This window comes from Peromyscus eremicus, chromosome 8b (genome assembly GCF_949786415.1).
Source record: "Peromyscus eremicus chromosome 8b, PerEre_H2_v1, whole genome shotgun sequence".
In the NCBI taxonomy this organism is placed as follows: Eukaryota; Metazoa; Chordata; class Mammalia; order Rodentia; family Cricetidae; genus Peromyscus; species Peromyscus eremicus.
In genome coordinates, this window is record NC_081424.1 from 23,973,178 (window position 1) to 23,992,255 (window position 19,078).

The 19,078-nt window shown below is 36.0% G+C and overlaps 1 protein-coding gene and 1 pseudogene across 1 annotated transcript in view; one reads left to right on the plus strand and one right to left on the minus strand.

The window, feature by feature from the left end:
• The window catches only part of Trdn (triadin), a 319,941-nt gene that overhangs the window by 136,185 nt on the left and 164,678 nt on the right, over positions 1 to 19,078 (minus strand). Inside the window, exons 14-17 of the mRNA XM_059272972.1 lie at positions 11,975 to 12,028; positions 7,341 to 7,370; positions 3,129 to 3,158; positions 2,264 to 2,281 (exon numbers count right to left, since the gene is read on the minus strand). Of these exons, the coding sequence (XP_059128955.1) occupies positions 2,264 to 2,281; positions 3,129 to 3,158; positions 7,341 to 7,370; positions 11,975 to 12,028 (132 nt within the window). The remainder of the gene's footprint in view (positions 1 to 2,263; positions 2,282 to 3,128; positions 3,159 to 7,340; positions 7,371 to 11,974; positions 12,029 to 19,078) is intronic.
• LOC131918733 (NADH dehydrogenase [ubiquinone] 1 beta subcomplex subunit 9-like) lies at positions 16,025 to 16,641 on the plus strand (annotated as a pseudogene).

Genomic DNA, 19,078 nt, shown 5'->3' on the forward strand with positions numbered 1-19,078 from the left:
AGTTCTAAAGGGACTGACAAACCCTGACCCTGGTTGACTATGGTGATACATTGTGTACCCTAATAAAGTTTGCCTGAGGATCAGAGGACAGAGCCAGCCACTAGATTAGATATAGGCCAGGCAGTGGTGGCACACACCTTTAATACCAGTACTGAGAAGCACACACGCCTTTAATCCCAGGAAGTGACATTAGGATGGAGAAAGATATATAAGGCATGAGGAATCAGGAACTAAAACAGTTCAGCTGAGACCCTTTCAGGTGAGGACTCAGAGGCTTTCAGTCTGAGGATTTATTAAGGTGATGAGTTAATAGGTTGTGACTGTGGCTTGCTCTGCTTCTCTGATCTTTCAGCTTTCACCCCACTATCTGGCACTGTTTTTTTTTTTGTTTTGTTTTTTTGTTTTAAATTAAAAGACCATCTAAGATTCAAACAACAGTTGACTCTTTGGGATGTTTGAATTTTAGTTTTATTATATATTTTTACACTAAAAATATCAATACTATAGGATTTTATAAAATGTTAATATACTCCTTGTCCTGTTTTTCTCATCACAGTTTAATTTTAGCCTATAAGGAGAAAAATCTTTTAAGTTATGATAACTAGATTAATTTGAAACTAAATATGAGATTAAAGTGTATGATTGAGTACAGCTAACTTAAGTACAAAAATTCAGATCAAACAAATTAAAAGACTCAATAATATTAATAGAGAGAAAGTCTACTCCACAAAGCAGAAACAGCAGGTTAATTTGAATGTGATTAATAGTTGTTTTTAAGGACATAATTTCTTCTCCAACTACTACCCAAGTCACAGTCTACAGTCCTTCTCATGAGTTGGGTTGTAAGTGAACATCTGAGAAGGAATGTTTATTCACTAAATACATCAGTGCCCTGAAGATTGCCAAGGAGATGCGGTATGTCTGCAGAAACTTTTAAATCACATAAATGGCAATAAAGTGAAGGCCATGTATAAATAAATAGATCAAAATAATATATATGTATATATTTGCACTTTTCAAAAGTGTGTTAAATGATTTATTATGAATGATACTTAAGAACTGGATCCCTAACAATTTTATTCCAATGACTTAATAATTTTTGTAGGGAGATGGAATATGAACATGCCAAAATATTTGTAGATTACAAGAAGAAAGATAATAATACCTGGAAAACAACAGCTACTGAGTGTTTTCTAAGAATGAGCACTGACTAGATGACAATATTAAATATATCATATATATGTGTATATAACTTAGTAGCATTTTCAAATTTCAGATTGCTTCCATGTTCATGCAGGTGCAATGGTTTATGGTGTGTTTTCTGTATCCTTGGGCCAGATTTCATGGCAGCTGTACACACTCATCAATCCAGGCCTGAAGGGACATATACTTCTCTACAGATAAATTCTCCACCCTGGCTGGTTTGTAGCATAATTTCATGTTTCTTTCCACAGGACGTTTAGAGCAGTTTTTTTATGACAGAAGGTTTCAGTCTCCTAACTTTGGGTACAACCAAAACATGCATCATTTTTTTTTAAGTTGACGTGTATTTTAAAGCAGAATTTTTAAATGCCAATGAAATCGTATCTCTATATTCCTAGAAGTGCATTCATTTTAATGGCTGAGTCATGTTTAATTGCCCCTTAGTTTATAATTGTTAAGCATATCTTACTTTTGCAAAACACAAACCTGGAGGCATATCTCTTTACTGAACTTCTGGCAAGCAAATCTCAACAGTGTGTTGAATAATTCTGGATGATCTTTAAGAAATGGATCCCTAGCAATTTTATTACAAAGATCTTATAATGTTTGCAGATAGGTGGAATGTGAGCATGCCAAGGTATTTGTAGATTACATGAGGATAATAGGGAAGAGTCTTGGAAACGACACCCACTGAGTGTTTTCTAAGAATGGAAGGGGAACTAGATGATAACACTAAACTTACACAAATATATTAATTATATCGTGGCCATCACTGGAATGCACTTATAGTAGAAAATTACAGGTTTATTAGCCATCTACATGAGTGAGAATGATTGCTATAGTTTCCATGCCACTCTGACCTCCAGTTGACATATACTCAAGTATGCCAAAAAATCAGGAAATAATATAAAACCCTAAAATAAACAAATCAAAATAAAAATAGATGCACATGCACTAAACACAGAAATCTGAAAGATAAATACACCAGCACCAGCAGGCTGGTTATATAGCAGCAGCGGCAGCACGTTTATGCAAACAGACTTTGCACTCATTTCCTTACTTTTTTCCTTGGGTTGTTCTGTTGAAAGGAAAAGAAGCAGAGGACCACTGCTCTTAAGATTTTGAGATACATTTACCACAAAAACAATGGCTAGAGTGCAGTTTCCCCAACCCACCTCCCATTACTTTTCCTTTTGAATTTCACAGTGAGTCTTGCTTTCAGATATCACTAATTACCCCAGGTAGCTCTATAACTTAATTGACAGAAACATCATTCAACAATGAAGTGGTCGAGAATTATCCTGCTTAACAATCTGAGCTATTTATGCCTGGTAGTCTTTGAACACATGTGAGTAAATATTTTATATATACAAAATTTCAGAAGGCAGAGGTTGCATTTGCCAAATGGGTCATGATTGCAGTCAAGAGAAAGAAGGTATGTTTCGATTCATAACAGATGTTACTAGGTTGAAAAGATATTGAATTAACTAAATTTGTGTATCTGATATGTAACATTATTCAGTATCATAAAGTAATCATATCTTTGAAAAAGTTCATGATAAGTAAATATAAGGAATAATAATAATAACTATTATTATTATTAATTATTGATGTTTTGTGTTTGCTAGAGATTGAGCATGGGGGTCTTCCACATGGTAGCAAATGTGTTGTCCCTAAGCTACAGCTCTAGACCCTTTATTTCTGTCACAGTCAAATACTTGTAGTGGCAATATTGTCAAAGATCTCTCTCTTACTTGCTCCCATGCACTAGCTCTCTTCCTTTGCCCCTTTTACTGTTCCGTATACAGATTTTTCTTCAAGGTGCATCTTTTAGGGGTAAAATGCTGTTGAAGGGCTCATCAAGTACTAAGTAGGAGCCCCTCACACACACCCAAATCAGAAAGTATTTAAAGTATTTCTGGTACCTTCTGGAGTTTTTTTCGTTCTCTTGGAATCTGAAAATGCAAAGATAAATTATTGATATTGTAGATATGATTAAATTAACAGCTGACTGGTTAAAAACAAAATTTTCATAACCTCAAAAATATTTTTAGTATTATTTTTTTTTAAAAATTTAAATAACATTTTTTACATTTATTTTACATACACAGTTTCCACTCTTTCCTCTCCTCCCATTCCCTCCCTCCTGCTTCCAATCTTCCCCCTTCCCCTTCCATTCAGAAAAGGGCAGGCCTCCCATGGGCTTGAACAAAGCATGACACATCAAGTTCAGGTGGGATTCAGCTCCTTCCCCCTACATAAAGGCTGGGCAAGGTAATCCAGCAAGGGGAAACAGGTTACCCAAAGCCAGCTAAGCACCAGGGACAGGTCCTGATCCAGGGACAGGTCCTGATCTCACTGCTAGGAGCCTTGCACAGAGACCAAGCTACACAACTGTCACACACATGCAGAGGGCCTAGCTCGGTCCCATGCAGGCTCCCTAACTGTTGGTCCAGAGTCTATGAGCTCCCATGAGCTCAGATCAGCTGTCTGTGTGGGTTCCTCTACCATGAACCCCCTATCATGGCTCTGGGATGAGGTCTGGGAGTCTTGCGGAGGAAGAGGAGGAGGGATATGAAGTGAGAGGATCAAACTTCTTACAGAAAGGAGAAATCACCTGAAGCCTTAAAACAATTGCATTTTGGTAGGAGGAAAGGGAACAGTAAGCTCTGTTCAGATGACACACTACTAAAGTCATGCATGACAGGGGATTTTATATGTAATATCGAGAGCAGCTTTGCATCAAATACAGGAAGGCAGAGCATGAGTATGTAGCGTGACACTCTTACCATAATGCCCTAGTAACCTTGTATATAGTCACTAGCCATGCATGCTAAGGTGCCTACTGCACTGAACCGAATCTTAGCAGGATGCCTAGCAGTCCTCTTAAAACATAGCCTCATGGAAGGCTAGTGAGGAGCTGATGTGACCAATACCCCCAATGTCCCTTCATCTCTCCCACGTGACTGTGAAGACATTTTCTCACCTCCACCTCAGTCTCCTAGCCATGGATCCTAGGAAGAGAGCATTAGCTCAAAAAACATATTGCCATAGGGTGGAACTGGTTTCTATGGAAGTGATTCACAAGTGTTTGCTGACATTAATACCTCACCTCAATTTGGTGTGGGAGGAGGACACTGTGAGGCAGGCACCCTCAGCTAGTTTTAATTTTTATGTCTATGGAAGTCATATATTGTCTCAGTCTCAAAGGACTTCCCATGCCTGACCCCTGGAATTATTCTGTCTTTGTGTTGGGTTTGGGTTAGCCACATCACTGCATGCCTGACAGCAAGTATGGAAAGCAGTTGTGAAAGTGAGCTTAAGGACTTTAATTTCAGGTTAGAATGGGTAGCGTACATTCTGCAGTCATGGTAGAGTCATTCAGTATTTCAGACAGCTAATGATTTAAACTTTTTAATTAATGCATTTTAATATTTTAGAATAAATAAGTATTATAGGCAGGGTATTTATTTCTGTTACAGTCTCAAACATTTTCATTTCCGGAATCCTTTAAATGCCTAACAATTATTAAGGACCACAGACAGCTTCTATTTATGTTTTAATTGATGTTCATAACTTTAAAAAGTAAGCTGAGAACATTTCAAACATACTTATGAATTATTTAAATAATAAGTCTGTTACAATGAACATTAATAACACACTTTATGGCATATTTAATTCTTTTGACAAAAATAGTGAGATGAATGACGATACATTTTACGTTTCTGTGAATCTTGTTAACATCTGGCCTAATTAGATGACAGTTGGATTGGTATGTCTGCTCAGCCACTTAGTCTGTTTCAGTCACACATCTTTAGCTTCTGGGAAATTCCAGTAAACATTCGTGTGAGAAAGAAAAAGAAGAACATAAAATGCATTTATATTCTTAGTACGATGTTTTTGTGTTGAGGGACTAGAAAGGTCTCAGGGACTCTCTGGAGTCACTGAACACTGTAAAAATGTCTGCTTCTTAGAAGTCATCACCCTGGTTAACCTGAGCAACTGGTGAGACCATCATGAGTTCTCACTGGCCATGTAAGCAGCAACTACATAGCTGAAGACTGTACACTAGATTACAGTTTTAATTTATTTAGGAAGAATGAAGTAAAAGACATGTCAATGAGACCGAAGTGTATGAAAGCCTAAATGTCAGGGTCCAGTGGAAAATCGCAACATTGATTACCATATAGTAGAATTTTGGAGTTCACTGGGAGGATGTTTTACTTTTTTTTAACAGTTGAATTTCCATGGGAAATTTTAAGTATCACATGGTGGATTTGTAGAATTTCTTAAGAAAAGTGATTTGAGGTATGTTAGCCAGGCAAAAACAAAACTAGAAAATGTCCTAGATGCATAACAATGGGTGAGCAGTGATCACTCAGCTTTAATACATGAAATTATAGTGACTATTGCTTCATCTGCCATGATTTTCTTAATATTTTGTTTTTAGTGCTAATGAATTAAATAGTAATTTCTAAATAAAAATCAACTTATAATGAACTCACGGAAAATCTCACAGTTAAATTTGTTTGTACGACTACCTCAAAAATAGTTATTAATGTTACTTCTTTACCCAAATTAAATGATAAATTGGATTTACTATTGAGGTCCTGTAACAGGAAAAAAAAAAACCAAACATTTCTGAGGCTTTACTCTGTATATAACTGTGCTGAGAACTTACTACCTCTCTGTTCTCATGGCATCTTTGACGACTTTCCAAAGTGTTTACAACCAAAGTGAACATGCATGGTATCACTTGAAGGAATAGTATGAAAAGATTTACTACATTTGCATGGAGAATTAATACTGATTGAAATGTCATTACAAACACAGTGATGTGTCCAAGTGGTCTTTATAATAATGTTGTGGCTTCTTTCCCTCTAAAATAGTAAGCAAGGTTTTGTTTTGTTTTCTTTTCTTTTTCGTGTATTCACTCTTAGCTTTCTGTTTAACAGAAGCAAAAGTGAACTTCAAGATATTGTGATCAGGGAAAATTCTAATGAAATTAAGTATAAAATATAACCCTTGCTTTTTTTCTGTCATTCTCTGATTAGGTGAACACTAATTAGAATATAGATGGCATTCTGCATGACTAGTGTTTTCTTATATCTACATGCTATTTTTGTCATGAAAATGAGCCTAGATTAATTAGCAGTGGTGGTGCCTTTTGCAAATGTTGTGTGAGAGTGCACTATAAAAATTTCTCAGAGGAGGATGATGGGAACTAGATCAGTCTGCTCTTCTACCATGCTTCCCTAACCATAGCCAGATTTCATCATGTCTATAGACATCGGCTCTCTCTCTCTCCTCACTCTCTTTAGATATTTCACTTTAGAATTCTTGCCGTTGTAAATACCTTCTCAATCTTTTTTGACAGATGAACCCCCCTAAACACTCTGGACTATAATCATTATATTTTTTTAAAGACAGCCCTCTTGGGAAAAGAAGCCTGAGTCCAGAAAGTGGCCATTATGAGATAAATGGCCTAATCACACTGATCACGCATAGTTCAGTATCCTCTAGAAGTTTTAGCTGGTTCACCACAGCACACGCAATCTTCCAGTCTTGTGATTTCTGTGGAGTTATGTTCTCTACACATGTTATTAATATACTTGACCCTGATTACAACAGTCTTGAACAAAACTTTGGCTTGAATAATCCATTCAGTGTAATTTTTTAACAAGGTATGTTTTACTCGATATTGTACCAATGTAAAACATGGGTGGATATGATATACAAGGGACTGACTATAACTTATAGTCAGTTCAGAAGAAGGAAATTTAATCAGAGATGTTTTGTGTGTTCAATATAAAAGAACTTAATATAGGACAATGAGTTCTGCATTTCACAAATATACAACATTTTATCAAGTTTCCAACAGAGTCAGAGGACTAAGATTTGGACAGACTATGTTTTATTTTTGACTTGAGAAAAACCATACTATAATTATTTTGAAAGGAGCTCATCCCTTGGTGAGCAGAAATAGAAAAGGCACATTCATGCAAAATGAGTGCACATAATAGGTCCAGTATCCAATAGGAATGTGGGAAGAAGAGCAGTCAAATTCAGTTCTGAGCATTGGTAAATTGCTCTAGCAAATGGCACAGTGGGACTTTACAGAAAACATGAAAACGTACCTTCTTTCTTCTCATCTTTTTTAGCTGCTGCTGAAATAATAGAAAGAAAACATTGTTAAAACATTAACTGACCATTTAAGGATATAACACATAATATGAAAATACATCCCAGGTAGTCATAAATTCAGTGATCACCTATGAACTACTAAACCCAACAAAAGTGTATGGCTGTAATTATATAGAGAGCATATGCATATATATAAAGTCAAATAAGCAAGAAGATAAGCTTATCTTTATGTAAATTTATTTCTTTCATTTAAGTTTTGTACATTTTTTTTTTATTTTTTGGTTTTTTGAGACAGGGTTTCTCCATGTAGTTTTGTTGCCTGTCCTGGATCTCACTCTGTAGACCAGGCTGGCCTTGAACTCACAGAGATCCACCTGGCTCTGCCTCCCGAGTGCTGGAATTAAAGGTGTGCACCACCACTGCCCGACTAAGTTTTGTACATTACTATGTCTGATAAATTACAATTCCTCTTAGAAGGTCATAAAACATAAACTATATCTGTAATCAAAAATGCAAACGATTCTCTACAAAAATATATACATTTAGCTTCTGAAGAATTGGATGTTGATGTTAAGTCTATTTTTCATTTGCAGTAAGAATATACTAAATATACTATTTGTGAATTCTTCACAGAAGAAAGTCTCTGAAATTTAAGTTTCTTCAAGAATTTGCAAACATATATACTTAGATCAAATTAATCCTTTCTAAAATAATCTAGAAACAAATTCTGTGGTTTTAATAATAAAAGCAAGAATCACATAAGTAGACTTTCAGATATAATTTAGCTTTGCGTCACACTTCGGGTTCATTTTTTCACTTGGTTCACTTCCAAATTGTCTGTCTACTCTATTGTCACTGTGTATAGACTTTGTCCCTTCATGCGTTACTTGAAAACATCATTTATTTCTATGGTTCTGTGTATGGTTAATTATTTATCTGCTATAGGAATGATCTATGGAAATTCTGCAATGCTGAGTGATTATTCCCATCACGCTGTTTCTTAGTGTGTCTTTGCCATTTCTCTGAGCACACTCATACAGTATCGGATGCTGCATTGTTCTCTGTGCTACATCAACACAGGCAACTGCCTTCCTAACAAGTGGATCTCCAACACAACGATGAGGCTCTAGGTTACCAGTCGACAATAAAACGTTATTGAAATAATAATAATAATAATAACAATAATAACTCAACAATAATACTTTATTTGAAAGCCAAACTTTCAGATGTCACCTTGCCTAAAATGTTATTTAATGTAAAAACACTGAGACTATAGTCTTGAGCTGAAATTTGAAGTGCATTTCCACATAATCTTTTCAACCTTCCTTTTCAACTCCATTAACATTAGGCTGAAGTAAATTTAATTTCTGATTCCAATCGTACCTCAACCATTGCATGGTCATCAGTATCCAGACAATATAGAAAGGCCTAAAATCCTTGTAATTTTATAAGAAAAATAACACACTTGAACACATGGACACACACACAAACACACATGTATAAACACAATAGAAACTCTTTTTACAAAGAGTTATTTGGCCGGGCGGTGGTGGCGCACGCCTTTAATCCCAGCACTCGGGAGGCAGAGCCAGGCGGATCTCTGTGAGTTCGAGGCCAGCCTGGACTACCAAGTGAGTTCCAGGAAAGGTACAAAGCTACACAGAGAAACCCTGTCTCGAAAAACCAAAAAAAAAAAAAAAAAAAAAAAAAAAAAAAAAAAAAAAAAAAAAAAAAAAAACCAAAAAAAAACAAAAAAACAAAGAGTTATTTGCCTGTGGAATTTTACCCTGATATATATTTTCATGTAGACTCACTCTGTTTTTCTGACAAACAATATTTATTATATTTCCTATCAAAACGTTCATAAAGAAGAAACAATTTTATTGAACTTGTAATCAGCAAGAAAACTTAAAAAGTGGCTCCATAGCCCTTAACCATGCTAGCATAAATTGGTCTTAAATAAGATTTTGGTCAGATGCAATACATTCAGTAGTATTTCATATCACGCTGTATGCTAATGAGTTTTCTGTGAGGCCCCTCTACCCAGCAACAATCATACCACTGTCTAAATGCATCTCTTTTTATTGCTAAACTCCGCAGCACTGAATAATCTAGTGTAGGAGAGGAAATGGAGATCCTGTCTAATGAATATTTTCCCTATTGTTTTCTTAAACTGCTCTCTAAACTTTTCATAGGAGACAATGGCATAATACTTGTGTCTCTCTTTTGTGTCTTGTCAAATTACTACTGATGTGAGAATACACTACTTCTGCTTTTTAAGCCCTAAGGATATCAGTGAGAGAAGGAACTAATTTTCTTGCATGGTTCACGAAGTTGAGATAATTATTTTTGTAGTATATCTGGAAGCTAGCATTTGCAATGTGAGCCTTTAGATAATAATATGGATTTTCTAACGTTCCAACAGACTCTTCTAATATGAAACAAATCATAAAATGCAACCAATATAGCCAGCCTATTAGAAACTACCACGGTAATAGTTAATCTGTGTATTTTTATGTATTTATTTGAAGTTTATTTTTAGAAATATGTATCAAGGCATCTTGAATGACACATAGAGGCAATGCACTGATTGTTATTCCTTCAGGTATATAAATTCAGCATCATTCTCAATAAGACTTGCTCAAATGACTAAAGAAATACTTGCCTGAATGCCTAGGGTTCATGGTACCAGCAGATACTCTACAAGCCACCAAAGGTAAACAATAACCTAGCTACAATCTACAATTGTATTTGGGTTTTTTGTTGTTGTTCATGTTTGTTTCGTTTTAGTTTTTGTTTTTTAATCTTTACTCTTTGGGGAGCTTGTCATCCAGCTCCCAAATAAATCACACGGATGCTTATTCTTTTTTATAAACACTATGCCTTAGCTTGGCTTATTTTTAGCCAGCTTTTCTTAACTTAAATTAGTCTGTCTACCTTTTGCCTCTGTGCTTTTATATTTCTCTATTTTATAATACCTTTCTTTACTTCTTACTCCATGGCTTGCTGTGTAGCTGGGTGGCTGGCCCCTGATGTCCTCCTCCTACTTCTCTTCCTCCTCTATCTTTGTTCTATCTTTTTCTCCTTCTATTTATTGTCTCTGCCCGCCAGCCCCACCTATTTCTCTTTCCTGCCTCACTATTGGCCATTCAGTTCTTTATTAGATCAATCAGGTGTTTTAGACAGGCACAGTAACACAGCTTCACAGAGTTAAACAAACGCAACATAAAAGAAGGTAACACATCTTTGCATCATTAAGCAAACATTCCACAGCATACACAAATGTAATGCATCTTAAAATAATATTCTACAATGTACACTTGTGACCTGAATACAAGATTTTCTGGTGCAATGACGGCACAAATCTTCATAGAGTAACCAATCAATATTTGATTTGATTTAAGGTTAACCCATGAGATAGAACCCATCATCCTTGACACTACTTAGGTTTCCAAGAATCTGAGACTAGGCAAACCAGGGATCTAGGAGAAAACTACATGATACTGTTTTGCTAAAGAACATGTCCACAAAATGACCTCTTATAGCATCTTGCCATAGTCATAGATCAGTGACTTGCTCAGCCCTCATTACAGATGCTTTCTCTTGCAGTAGATGGAAATAAATACAGAGACCCACAGCTGGACAATGTGCAGAGCAGGAGAGACCTTAGAACACTCAGTCATAAATGGAATGTGTCCAGCAACCCCACCACCACCCCACAACTCAGGGAACACTGCAGAAGAGGAAGTGAAAAACGTGACAGAGAGAGGAGACAGAGGACACCAAGGAAACAAGGTCAACACCAAGGAAACACAGTGAGATCAATGAACATACGAAGTCACAGAGACTATGGCAGCATGCACAGAGCCTAGACAGGATTGGTCCTGATGGGCTCCCAGTGATGAGAGAGGAACTGGAGACAAGCCCCCATCCTAACCCAGAAGCTATCTCCAATGTGTAACTACTCACAAATAAAAATGTAGTTTTCTCTAACAGAGTCTCAGGGAGTACACAAACCACTCTTAGGGTCAGGCCCTATTCCCAGCGGTAGATGGTCAACACAAAATAAATTCAGTGATATCTCTAGAAGTACTTTTGTCCCACAATTCTTTGGCTGTGCATTTTTTCTTTTTTTCTTTTTTCTAACAGGTCTTCTGCTTATATATTATTATGATTTCTGATTTTGTGTTGTTAGGGGATTTATATGTGTTCCAATGTGTATATCTATATGTCTATATTTGTGGTGGTTGTGCCTTTTAGTGGACTCTATTTTGCTGTTTGTTTGTTTTGTTCCATTTGGGTATGCTTGTTTTATTTTATATATATTTTTTTCTATTTCTTAGATGTCTGTTTCCTAAGGAAAGAAAGTAAGAAAAGATGTGTATTTGAGTGGGTAGGGAGGTGGAAGAGGGTCTTGGAAGACTTGAGGAGATGGAACCATAATCAGAATATAATGTATGAAAAAAAAAAATCTATTTTCATTTTTTTTAAAAACATGTAACAGTTTGTTTATTGCCAAAGAGCAACCAGCAGATGGCGCTCTTCTGCAATAAACAGCTTTTGCTTTGTCAATAAAATGCAATGGTCTGAAGAGAGGAAAAAGTATTTTTGATTGCTGATTACCTACCTTGTGCTGTGACTTTTGCAGTTGTTTGTTTGGCTTCAGGAGATTTGCCTGGCTCTAAAAGGAAAACAAAGACAAAAGAGAGAGTTACTGCAAATAAATGATTCAGAACAATCTATAAAAGAATGAGGAAGAGTTTAAAAGAAATTTATTTTGAGAATTTAATTCATGAATATTGTATTTACAATATTTCCACTCTGCCCTCTCCACCACCAACTCCTCTTACACCAACCCTCTCTCTCAAATTCATGGCATTTTCAGATTTAACCATTATTGTTACACACACACACACACCAACTTTATTTAGTAATTTTGTTATTCCCATATGTGCAGGAATGACGACTTAGAATTGAAGATCTTATCCTGTGCCTTCTCCATGACTCTCTCTCTCTCAGCTTCCACTGAGTACATTGTCATGCATTGCTCTTCCAGGGAACTTGAGTTCCATTCCCAGTACCTAAACAGAACTCTAGTTCCCCAGTGATCTGTTGCCTCTGGGTTCTGAGGGCAATTACACTAAAATGCCCATGACCACACAGAGACAGACAGACAGACAGACAGACAGACACACACACACACACACACACACACACACACACACACACACACATTAAAAATAATAAAAACTTATCTTTAAAACCAAACAAATTGAACATGAAGTTGGGAGGGAGCAATGTTATCTTGGAGTCCCACAGTAGAGCTGAAGTTAGGTTGCAGGGACAAGTATAGTTGAAATATATTGTAAACATGTATAAAAATTTTCAAAAATAAATAAAAATACTATTAACAAGAAACAATTCCACATCAGAATACTTTGACAAACAAGAATAAGCTTGGTTGTTTACATGTCTCAGTAGCTCAAAGTGCTTGCCTGCAATGCATGGGGACCTAAATTTAATCCTGATATTTCACAGACAATAGCTGGGCATGTTGGTAAGCACTTGTAACTACAACACTAAGGGGACACACATAAGCGTAACACTGAAGGATACAGTCAGATCCGTGGAGCTTACTGTCCAGCAAGTCTAGTCTTCATGGCACATTCCAAGACAATCAGAGAACTTGTTTTAAAAGTAACTGGTCGACTGTGTTGCTATGAATTGACACTTGAAATGTCCTCCACACACAGGTACACACAAATGCATATACAATGTGAACACACATGTACATATACAAATACTCTCCTTCCTTCCTCTCTCTCTCTCACCATATATATCCCCCACAACAAAATCATAATCATAATCATAATATTTACATGTCCTGGGACAAACAAAAATACTTTGTCTTTTGTTGTAGAGATAATTTTTCATTTTGTCATAACCACTGTAACAAAAGTACTAATTCTTCAGTTATTTTTATGAAACGAGTACCTATAGTTTTAGCTATGATTATTATTTATTATTATTATAGTTCTTTATTCAAAACCTGGCTTCTGACTGCTCAGGACTCATTTGAATGACCTCTCCCTCTGCAAGGTCAGTTACACGTGGATGAGCATATTTTAGGACTCATTTTCCATCCGCTCCTCTTTCTGCTCTGCTCCGGTTCCCTCTCTGAGATTTGCCTGCATCTGTCCCTTCACCAGAAAAGTACATTGGTTTATTAATGCACACTGATTTATTGCTAATACCGTTATTGGATGAAAGTTCATTTATTTTTGGATTTAATTATTTTACTTCATGCATATGAGTGTTTTGAATGCATGTAGCTATGTGCACTACATGAATGCCTGATGCTCTCTGAGGCCAGAAGTGGGTGTTCAGTCCCTTGGAATCGGAGTTACGTACAGATGTGAGTTATCACGTGGATGCTAGAATCTGACTGGGCTCTCTGTGTGAACATCAAGTGCTTTTAAAAGTTTGCTGAGCCATCATTATGGCCCCCAAAATTCATTTTTAAAGGGATAGTCTGTAATGTCTACCTGTAAAAGGGCAATTTCAACTAAGGCAAATCTCAGGGTCATAACAGTAGCATGAATTTCTCACAATTCCACGTAGTCTTTCTCTGAGCTCAAGCTCTTGAGTTAATGTGTGCTAAATCACAGCCTCTTACATGAACTGCATGTCAGGAAAAGCTAATAGCATAAAACCAAATGCCTTTTCAACAACTCTGCCAATGTGCGTCCACTCAGCAACAGCAGCAGCCTCAGAGCTATCAAGGACACATGCTGAGATGATCAGCTCTGACGTCTGCTTGGACACAGCACTCCTGTTCTCAAGAGAACTGTTTTCATGTTTAAAGAGGAGACTCAACCCTGAGACCATGAATATACAACAGAAGAACCTCACAACAAAACTCACACAAGTAAACGCACATTAAATCCAAGCAGATTTCCAACAAAGGTATGTGTTCTGCCTCCTTTTTGATTTCTTCCAAGGAAAAGAAACTAACACTATACTAAAGAGAATTCCAAACAAATGTAGAAATAACAAAATTAATATAATGAGGTACATACTCCTGACAATCACTGAAAAGTTCCCAAGTGGTAGCAAGTACTTTCTTCTGTATTATCCCAATCAATGTAACCCAATGAAAAATTTCCAATTAATTTTCTACCTTGTTATTAGCCTTTATTTGATAATTTTATATGCATATCTTTGCATCAAAGGATATAATTTTAAATAAAAATGAATGATTAGAATGTCATTCAAATATTATAATAGTCCTGGAATTGGTAATTAATATTTACACCATAAAATTATGGCCTGGTATGTATAGCCCCTGTATTTAATCTATCCAGTACCATAAAACAATGGGAGGGGTTAAAATTTGAATTGTAACAAAAGTATTGTCCCATATTAAAATGTCAAAATAATTCCTTTACTGTGTACAAGTCACTATTCTAAATATCCCCAAATATACTAAGACAAATAAATTGTCATGGATTGCTTAAGCCAAATATTTTAACCTCTTGAATCCATAGGCATGGAAAAGCTTGATTTAACAGAATTTAAAAAAAAATTAAGGCACTATGAATTTAATTAAAGAAACACTTTTTGCTACCGATTGAAATACTAGTTTACTGTCACAAGCTTTTCATTTATGGGTCCCCATTTGTATTTTGACTTCAATTAGTGTTAGATATAAATTTCAGATAATTGCAAGCAGCACACAAGCTTCTACAATAGAACCCTCAGTGTGTGCCTCTGGCTATTGGACAGTAGGGTTATTTGAGAAACATGTTTGCATCTGAAAATTTGTTTCAAGGTTTCCTCCACATCTGAAAAAATATCACTGCATTTATATCAGCTATTTTTCAGAGTAAAAAAGGAGAGATGAATTACTGTTTCAAAAATGGTAATGAGAGAGAAATACTTGAATAATGTATTAGATCCTTCAATTCAGCAAATGACAATAAAATAAATAATAAAGAGTCCATTAAACAAAGGAACAACCTGACGAGGGAAATGCAATGAGTAGAAGCATGTGCTAAGGCAGGAAATTAGTACTGATACTGTGGTCTGCACATTTGTTATTCCTTAATCCCAGTCCACTGGGCATGGCAGGGAAGATTTCAGTCTCTGAGTAGTCATACATTAAATTACTTACACAATTTTTTCTTCTCACTAGTCTACACATCCCCTAAGGTTACTAACTGTTGCTTACTCATCTCCATAACTCTAGCACCTAGAGAACTACTGATAAAATTATCTCTAATAAACCCAAAAGAAATTGCACAGAAAAAATCTAACGATAATAGTGAAGAAGTTCAACTGACCAGATAGATACAAAAATGTGCAACCTAACTCACTTGCTCCTTTTACATAAACTGATCATATATTTAGCAGAAAGTCTTTTCATTTTAAACTTCAGAACTTCATTTCCAATAGATAATATTGGGACCAGACAACAGTGGTACAAGTGGAACTATTAATATCTCACTAGAACAAGAAGAAAGTGGTTCTTCATTAGGCAAATCATGAATCAAATTTCTCTGACTGATTTTCAAGAAAAAGAAAGTTCAAAATCAACCTCTTGTGGGTTTTGCAGTACACAAGATATTTAGGTTAAGTATGAGAACTAAATATAGAAGCTTGCTGAAGGTGAGTCTTTATGGTCTTCTGTGTTCCTCCCTCCGACCTGATCCATCAGCAGGAGGTACTGCAACTTTTCATTGCATGGTGCTCCACCTCCAATCATGGTGTATCTACAGGGACAAATACTGAGGCTTTACATGTTTGTTGAGAGCCCAGTTTAAAGAACACAAGAATGAGAATATGGTGAAGCCAACACAGCTACTGAGGGAAGCAGAAGAATAATTCTGAAAAAATCAGTATCCTCAGCTATATATCTTCCCTGACTCTACTGGTGGCATGCACCTCTTATGAGATGTAGAGTGCTCCAAGGTTCCAGAATGGTGCTTAGATTACTAGTATCCTTCTGAGAAAGCAATGTATCATGATTACTTTTCCAAGAGAAACTACTGAAGAAACTGAGGATGGAAGTCTGGGATATGGGGGGTTAGACACCTACAGGAGGAAGCACCATCTGATAGTACTATAACTAAAGCTTTGCCTCTTGCCGGAATGAAAGGTGACTTGTCATCCTTGTGGTGGCATGTGGTAGCATATTGTGACCAGACCACGGGAGTGACTGGTGTGGATGCAGGCTCCTCACTGTTCATGCTTGCAAGTGAAAGAAATTACAAAACATGTTCGTACTTGCCCTAATAAAATAATTAAATGTTGGGGCAGGAAATAAAGATAGAATTGAAGTGCCTTTTACATAAACTGTGAGAGAAGTCCATAATCATCAATTCAACAGTTAAATATGGACCAGCAATATAACACCTTTCAAACCCTCCAAGAGTTACACATCTTTTTAAAATAAGATACTAGAAGCTGATAACAATTTATCCTAAATGCCAATGAGCTGCTCAATCAAGGTCTGAATTATTGTTCTCTATTCTTATAAAACCATATTCTCATATCTTCTTATAAAACTGAGCTATGTTCTTAGACATAGATACTACCCAAATAGAGAAAGATTAAAAATTAACTAAGAATTTATGTGCTTACAAGTTCTTAGGTTAAGTCTCTTGTAGTTATTGTTTCAGGAAAGCCTATTTCTGGGGATAATGCTTCATTTTAGTATGATAATCACCCTATTGAGATGAAATTAATAATAAAGTAGACTTTGGCCACTTGGTCTGACCAAGGATGCTGATGTCTGAATGAACAGCCCCCGTTGCTGCCAGATACGCAAATTGTAAGACGGTGCAAAGTACAGAAATATGAATAATTTATCAAAATAATCTGTTCTTGCTAAAAATTTAAAAAAAATCTAAATAAACTGGCAGCACTACTTACAAAAGACAATGCAATTGAGCCACAACTCTTCTTTTTTTTTCCCCCAGAGTATCTTCATCTCATTATTGTATGGTTTCTAATCTAAACAGTTCTGATTGGGTTAACAGTAAGCAGTTGAGGGGGAAAAAGTATGTTTGATGTCTGTTAAAGTAGTTCCTTTTGTTTGTTCTAGGAACCTTTAAGAAACCAGAATTGCAGTTTTGTCATTGTAAATCACCCTAAAATCAACTTGAGGGGAAGAAAAAGAACTTTGATGCTCCAATTAAACATTAAGTTACAAAACCTACTCATAGATTGTGGAGACAGCTTCAGCAGTTTCTAGCAGTGCTGGAGACAAGTTAGCACAGGAAGCCAGTTGATTTGAGAGCATAAGTCAGAGCCCTGTGCATGTGCCCATCATCTTGCTCTCTGAATAGAATGTGTGGGAGTGGTGCATTTTTTTTAACCAATTAAAATGTAAAATTAGCTATATTGAAAGAATCAAACAAAGAAAGTTTTGCAATTAAATAGGAAGTTAAGAATGAGCCACAGGTCATTCAGATTTCTGATCTTTAAAACACTTCACACATCTAAGGGGAGGATAAAATTCCATTGAGATAAAAAAAAAAAAAAAAGCCAGACACCATGAGAGTAACAAAACAGAGCATGACTATGTAAGAATACAGGCAGCACTGTCCTCTGGGTACTAGATACAGGAGTAGCTGTCTTAGAGGGTTGTTGATTTAGACATATTGCCTGAAGCAAAGACACAGTTCCAGCTAATCATTAATGTCCCATTCTAAACTCCATTGCAATTTTGTAAAATCACTATCTACGTAGATAAGAATATTTGAAGGATTTACCCACATGTTGCTTTGATGGCAAATTATTATTTTTTTTACCATTGAAATTAATAATATAATAATTATTTCATTTTCTATTACAATATTTTAATTGCATGAGTTCTGACCTTGCAAGTTATACCAGTTTTCTTAGGAAATACATATGCTTTTCAAATAGTGTTTTAACTAACTAGAAATTTAAATTGTCCCCGGAGTTTGTAATAAAAATTGCATACTGTTTGAGAAAACACTGCATTCCCATGTGCCTGATTTGTTTTCTTAGCTTGGATGTTGGGGTTGATTTGGATTATTTAAAAATGTCATTACATTTTTACATTTTATTTATTTAGTTAGTTGTTTGTTTGTTTTTATGTGTGTATATGTGTGGAGGAGTGTGTGTATGGCCATACATATGCTATGGCCTGTATCAAGAGCTAAGAGAACTACTTGTGGGAGTCAGTTTTCTTCCTCCATCATATGTACCCAGGGATCGAACTCAGGTTCTCAGCCTGGGGGATAAGCACTTCTATCCTCTGAGACATCATACCAGGTGATTTTGGTTCATTAAGAACAACAAAGTAAAAAAAAAAAAAAAAAAAAAAAAAAGGAACAAATGAAGTCAAGAGTTTCTTTTTTAAAAAGATGCCAATTTGTCATACATAAATGAGAATATACACATATATTACAGGATTTCTGATCTTTCAATGGCTTTTCCAAGTAATTTTCAATGGTAAGCAATAAATGAGCTTCTATTGGCAGAGGCCCTCACTTACTTTCAGCATATATATGGGGTAAAAAGTGGTTTTCTCATATACTTGTGTGTTAGAACAATGTGTTCTAAAGGAGCTCACAGACACTGGACCGACAGCTAAGGAGCCTGCAAGGGGCTGACCTAGGCCTCTATGTATGTGTGACAGTTGTATAGCATGGTCTACCTGTAGGACTCCTGGCTGTGGGAGCAAGGACTCTTCTTGATG